Here is a 7,092-nt window from a genome sequence, read left to right on the forward strand (position 1 = left end):
TCTCTCTCTCTCTCTCTCTCTCTCTCTCTGTTCCTGGAGAACTCCCCGTCTGCAGAAACTGATTCTGATTCCAGTTTATCTGCCAACAACTAAAAGGCGCTTGGCCCACAGCGCAGATTAAACATTTATCTGCAGCAGGATTATCTGTTCAGGAAGCCACCTCCATGACACACACACACACACACACACACACACCGCTCTGTTTGGAGGAGATGTGTCTCGTTTCCTGACTTTTCTCTTCAGCAAGTCGTTCCTCGCATCAGAGATTACAGTATCAGAACCCAGCCTAGGCCCGGTTCGGCCCAGCAGTAAACCAGGCCGGGAATAATCTGCACTAGAATCTCCTCCCAGCTGAAGCTGATTGAACGGGTTTGAAATCACAACCGGATCAGAACCAGTTTGTCTTCGGCCCTCAGATCTTCCTCGTTCTAGTTGTGCTGTAGAATCAGCCGTTGGCTGGAGAAACCAGATCTGATTGTTTTGGTTCTTTGTTTGAGTCTAAACTGATAAAATTGTTTGTTTGGCATAAAGACGATGATTTGTTTTGCTTTTCTCTGCAACAGCCATGAAGTCTGGAGGAACGCAGCTGAAGCTCATCATGACCTTCCACAACTACGGCCAGGCGCTCTTCAAGCCCATGAAGTAAGTCCTGCCGCTTCACTGCTCAGGGGGCGGAGCCTGGGCTCCACGCGCTCAGGGGGCGGAGCTTGGGCCCCACACGCTCAGGGGGCGGAGCCTGGGCCCCACAGGCTCAGGGGGCGGAGCCTGGGCCCCACGCGCTCAGGGGGCGGAGCCTGGGCCCCACGTGCTCAGGGGGCGGAGCTTGGGCCCCACGCGCTCAGGGGGCGGAGCCTGGGCCCCACGCGCTCAGGGGGCGGAGCCTGGGCTCAACGCGCTCAGGGGGCGGAGCCTGGGCCCCACAGGCTCAGGGGACGGAGCCTGGGCCCCACAGGCTCAGGGGACGGAGCTTGGGCCCCACAGGCTCAGGGGGCATTTTTGACATTAAGCTGCAGGTCTGACCTCTGACCTTATGAAGTTATGCTAAGTTTATTAGTAAACTTAGTATAACTTTGTTAAGTTATACCAGGGGAGCCCAAAGTGGGTCCTGGTGGCCCGGTATCCTGCATGTTTTATTCTCTCCCTGCTGGTAGTAACAACCTCCTCAGCCATCTCTGGATCCAGGTGCGTTAAACCAGGGAGAGAACTAAAACATTCAGGATGCCAGAGCTCCAGGACCCACTTTGGGCTCCACTGATCTATATTATGATTTGCAATACTGATTATAAAACTGCAAAGATGAATTGAGTGTGAAAACGGTGAGTAAGTAAAAATCCATCCAGTGTTTCTCCATGTTTAACACTGAAAGACGGATAATTCCTTCAGGATTCAGCTGCAAAGCTAACAGTAGCTGCTTCATCAGCAGCTAATCCTGTTTGAGCCATGAATGAGTGAGCGACAGGCTAACATGTCATTAGATTCTCTCATCCTGAGATTACAGCGCATGCAGCCTGCTGTGGAGCCGACAGGCTGCCTCAGGAAAACCTAATGGAATCATCAGCAGAGACGCAGCAGCAGCTTCATCCATTTAATAAGAGAAGAACCTGAATCCGCTAAGATCCAGGAGGAGCTAATGTGGCGCTAAGATGGTGCTAACATAAACCCAGACTGCTAACAGCTTGAGCTAATGCTAACTGTATTAGATCATAATTTGTTGTGTTTTATCTTCATTTGCACAGTTTATATTTCATTGAAAAAATAAATTCTCACTTTCAAGAGACACTTGTTGCAACATGATATAAACTCAAAACCGTCACAAAACAAAGGACCGTATTCAGGTGGAAATCTGTCAGATAATTAATCACAAAGATATGCCTACTGCCATTTTGACCCTCATTAAAATCCTCCAATGGAATCAAATCAGGCTTTGGACGTTTGAGCTAACACTAGCAGTTTGAGCTAATGCTAACAGCTTGAGTTAATGCTAGCAACTCGGCTGGATGGTAACAGTTGGTTCTGTTGCACTCCATATGTAGGAGAAATTTAAACTCTATGTTTAAGTTACAAACTTTTTCACACTCCAGTTCCTAAATGTTTGTAATATTTTCCCATAACATTCTGGATATTTTGATACAAAATATGTTTGCAGTTTGTGTCTGCTGACTGTAGTGCTTAGCATCTCGGCTAACTACTGTTAGCATTTCAAGCTAAGTGTTTTAAAACCTGCTGGGCTTTAACAGTCATTGCAGTGCTTTGATTCTGGAGTCTGGCCGTCACTGTGACCGCAGCAGGCCAACAGAAACATATTTATTATTATCATGTTGTTGTGTTGGCAGCCATATTGGATTTTGTGGTCAGACTAGGTGAGAAAAGGCCAGCTTTCTCAGTTGGTATTCCATCTCTGGAGCTTTTTGCTTGTTTTTGGAAGTTTCTACTTTCAAGGTTTTCCTGGCTAACCAGGAAGTGAGGAAGAGCTCCATGGAAGATGAAGCTGAATGTTTACAGATACGAAGCTGGAAAGAAAACAGGACAAAGAAACAAACAGAGAAACAGTAAGAAGGCTCAGAGTTTGATGCTGAAGATACCTTGGAAAGCTTTAAGAGCTGAAACACGCCATACGACTGGCGGCGTGTTAGAAATGATGAAATCCTTCCTGCTGTGAAGTCGCATTAATTCACGTTTCCTTTGTGAACCAGTCATATTTCTGTCATAACACAACAAGGAGCCCTGTGTGATACTAACTCCTCCCTGATTGGTGGATTTAAATGTCACCTTGGTTTTGTGGTGGTGCTGAATTAATGGAGGGTTAACGTTAAGCAGCCAGAGCAGTGCAGGGCGAAGCCTCCGGCTGCTGCAGCATGGAGGTGGAGCAGCTTTTCACACACTCTGTAATTACTGCTGGAGGCGCAGCGGCTGGCCAGAGATCATCCTGACAGGCTGGAGGCAAGGGGCGGAGCCAGGATGGGGCGGAGCCAGGATGGGGCGGGGCCATGAGGGACAGAAACGGGAAGGGGCGGAGCTAGGAGGGGCGAAGCCATGATGGGGCGGGGCTATGAGGGACAGAGACCGGAAGGGGCGGAGCTAGGAGGTAGCGGAGCTAGGAGGGGCGGAGCTAGGAGGGGGCGTGTAAATCAACCCCAAAGATCTCCTTGTAGTCCAAAGTCCAAATTTGTTCCAGTCAGATGAACCATTTGTGAACAAAATCCATTTATGCCATGATACACGGCAACAGTGTTAATGAGGGTTCATCTGGCCAAAAACTTGTATGCCCTTCTGGGTTCAACACCTGTCAACTTCCTGTCACCTATTGGTTCATATACTGGAGCCTACAGCCCCCTCTAGTGACCAAAAGCCAAAAATATGCATATTTGGCACATGTACCAACCAAAGGCTTCAGTGTGTTGTAATGGGGCGGACCGGGCAGTGAATGCATCGCGGTGTGTTTGTGTTTCCCTTCCTGATCATTATTTTTTCTGCTTATTCAGATCAATCTCTGTGAACATCAGTTTTCAAATCTTGCTTCTGATTTTTCAAATGAATTTTGGTCAGGACTTTAACTAGACCATCCTCACCTGGTTTGTTTCGTGTGAATTCTAGTTGACCTCTGACCTCTGGTCCTCCAAACCTCGGTCAGGTTCAGTTTGAGTGTGAACGCCAAACGGACCAGAGACCGCTCCAACAGCAGGAAGTGGACTACAGTGCAGGACATTCTGGGTAAATCCAACCAAAGCTAACGTGCTAGCCTAGCGCTAGCAGCAGAAATGGCTCCTGGTCTTCAGCCTAAAGAGAAATCCTCCAGCCGCTAAAATCTGATGCCTCCATCTGGTGAAGAAGGAAGTAGCTCTCAGTGTCTTCAGAGGTTTTTGTGTCGTTTCCTTCAGTGGTTCTTGGTGCAGCGCCCCCACAGGCCAGGAGGGGAACAGGTTGGTTTGACTCAGAGCAGAGAGAGAGAGAACCAACAGAACGGAGTGAGTTGGACCATCAGGAGGGAAACAGCCTGAAACCTTTTGTTTTGAATTTGTTTAAAGTAAAAAGCTTTGCTGGCTCGAGGTCAGGGTTCAGCTGGAACAATCAACTGATCACTTTGGTCTTCAATCCTCTCCCTCCTAATCGTCTCCTCTTTCCCAAACTGCAACTGAGTTTCCACATCACAGCGTCTCCTCTCAGCCTGCATGCTGACGCGTCGCAGCAGCTGCAGCAGCAGGCGGTAAATGTGATGAACGTCTCGGTAGCCATCGACCATCAGCCATCTTTGTGAAGCTGCTCTCACTCTCGCTGCTCTGTGGCTGAATATTGACTCGTCTGTCGGTTTTTCCTCAGTCTGCCTCTAAAAGGTTTTCACCATCGATCCTTCGGCTGTTTTTTGTTTTCAGAACAAGATCAGAAAGTAAAATCAGTTCTTCTTTTCTGTGGTGTCAGTTTCTCAAAATGCGTCTGCTCTGATTTCTGTTTGTGTGATGAAACACCTGCCATGAATAAGTTTGCTCCATCCTTCCAGACCTGCAGCTAGCCTGGCATTAACCGGTCTAGTCCAAGTCAGCGCCTGTCTAGCCTTGAAGGATTTGTGTGGTTCCATGTGAGAGAGGAGACAATCCTCTGTGACTCCCAGCCCAGGATTTCTGAGGGTTACAGCTGAACTCATCGTTTCACAACAACCAGACCTGCAGCTGATGAAGCGGCTCCATCATTATGATGATGATGATGATGATCATCATCATCCTCTGCTGCTGCAGCAACATGCATTACCTGCAGCAGCAACATGCATTACCTGCAGCAGCAACATGCATTACCTGCAGCAGCAACATGCATTACCTGCAGCAGCAACATGCATTACCTGCAGCGAACAGGTGCTTTCCATCCATGGAAATCAGCTGCAGGTCAGAACGCTGCAGACGCCTGTAGCAAAGAGGTCTCACTCTGTCTGAAAAACAGAAACCCAAAGCTGCTTTTCACTTTAGGACGAGACGAACGGCTGGAATGATGAGTCAGTAAACGTCCCTCAGCTTTGGGTCACCTGGTTCACCTGCATGTCGGCTCACAGCTGAAGCCTCATGCAGACGGCAGCAAGAATAAGATCTAACAGAAACACAACCGACATTTCAGCTTCGAACCACTGGGGCGCAGAATGTCCTGACAATACCTGGTCGGGTTCTGCTCAGGTTCTGGTCGGGTTCTGCTCAGGTTCTGGCTGTCAGCGTGCTGAGCTGACAGACTGCTGATGACCTTTGACCCAGTTTATCATGTTTGGCTTCTGCAAAGACAGAATGTTGATCAGCTCTGTGATGACCTCTGGTTCTGGTTCTGGTTCTGGACACGGATTAAAATCCAAGTGGAGGAAATTCTGAGGAAAATAAAATGATGTGATGAAAATTTGAACTTTGGTTCCAGGTGTAAATAGAACAACAGTCAGCAGAGGGATTTTACCTGGTGACCTTTAACCTTTACAGAGCAGCTGAAATTAGCTGGCTAGCTGTCTCTGCCGTTAGCTTCAGCCTGTCGGCCATTAGAGACGGATTGAAGGCTGCAGCTGCTTTAGCTCCAGCAGCAACTAGTCGGGGAGGGGGCTTAGTGTCAACCTTTGGTCCAAACAGAACCCAGTTTGGGTCTGGATCCGGTTCTATAAGCTGAATCGGGTCTGACCCAGAGGAATGAGGGAACGACCAGGAGCTGACCGGGTTCTGATGCCTCAGCTTCATCGGATCGCTGGTCTATCAGCCAGCTTTCTGGATCGGCAACATGCAGATCAATCAGAGATCAATATTAGATCAGCCTGAGTAATCGTTGATCAAACCCCCCCCCCTCCGGCTCCCCTCCCCGGCTCCCCCGGCCCCCCCCTCCGCCGCAGCGCCATAGTGATAGGATCGCTCAGCCTTCAGGTGAATGTTATCGGCTGCAGCGCGTTGAAGGAGCGATAACACCTGCAGCCGACTTCCAATCTGCATATCAAAGCCAAATTCCTCAGCCATCTGCGTGTATGGAGTGTATGGACGCTCTCTCTCTCACACACACACACACACACACACACACACACACACACACACACAAAGGTGCTTTCTAATGTCCTCCTCCGTCTCAGAGGGAACGTGTTCATGCTCTGTTCCTTTCTGACAAACTGAAGCTTCATTAATCGCTCAGACCCACCTGAGTCTTCCTGATCCCTGATCTGTGTTTGGCGGGAACTTGGCTTTGGAAGCGTCCGCCATCTTGTTGCTTCGCGGTGAAGACGCTGTCAGTCAGAGCCAGCCACTCCTCCGTCCCGCCCGGACTTCACGAGTCGGCCTCCATCAGACCCTTAACAGGACAAAAACCTGAAGCCTCGCTGCTCAAATCAGAATCAAACCGCTCAGATGGTTCAGTGGGAAGGCCTCTCTCTCTCATATCTGCGACTTGAAAGACTTTCACCATCTTCATCACATTCAGAATGTGTCACCTTTAGCTTAGGTAAAGGAGTCCAAGGTGTGGATCGGGGGCCATTTACGGTCCGCTGAAGCATTCCAGGTAGCAGAAATGGACAAATCTGGACTTCAGGCACAGAGATGAACAGCTTCTCATCTTTTAGGACGTTTTGCAGAAACATCTTTAGGCAGTAGTAGCTCATCATAACAATCCATGTATTGTTATGAGCCAGGAGGTAAAACCAGGTTCTCTTGTCGCCTTCCAACATTCCTGATGGCCCTGATTTGCTGGGATTTTTGTTTCTGCTGCCTCACAAACCAAACCTCAGAGCTGAAGACTTGGATCGACCTGAGCCTCAGAACAGATGCAGATTACACTTCTGTCCCACGCTGCTGCAGCAGCTGCTGGGAGCGGTTCTGCAGCAGTTTCCCTTTAACAGAGAACAGAGTTTGATCAGAGAGATTAAAATACCAGCCGAGTCTGGGCATGAAACCACGAGCTGAACCTGCTGCTCATTGTGTCACTGTTAGCTTCTTTGACTGTTAGCTTCTATGGTTGTTAGCATATGCAGCTGTTAGCTTCTATGGCTGTTAGCTTCTATGGTTGTTAGCACATATGGCTGTTAGCATATACAGCTGTTAGCTTCTCTGGTTGTTAGCTTCTATGGTTGTTAGCATATGCAGCTGTTAGCTTCTATGG

General features: G+C 48.8%; 1 protein-coding gene across 1 annotated transcript in view; it reads left to right on the plus strand.

The window, feature by feature from the left end:
• Window positions 1–562: 562 nt before the first annotated feature.
• LOC107834676 (extracellular serine/threonine protein kinase FAM20C-like) overlaps window positions 563–7,092 on the plus strand; it is a 20,784-nt gene continuing 14,254 nt past the window's right edge. The window contains exon 1 of the mRNA XM_016666367.1: window positions 563–642. Within this exon, the coding sequence (XP_016521853.1) occupies window positions 566–642 (77 nt within the window). The 5' untranslated portion in view covers window positions 563–565. The remainder of the gene's footprint in view (window positions 643–7,092) is intronic.

Source organism: Poecilia formosa, unplaced genomic scaffold (genome assembly GCF_000485575.1).
Source record: "Poecilia formosa unplaced genomic scaffold, Poecilia_formosa-5.1.2 Scaffold715, whole genome shotgun sequence".
Classification (NCBI taxonomy): Eukaryota; Metazoa; Chordata; class Actinopteri; order Cyprinodontiformes; family Poeciliidae; genus Poecilia; species Poecilia formosa.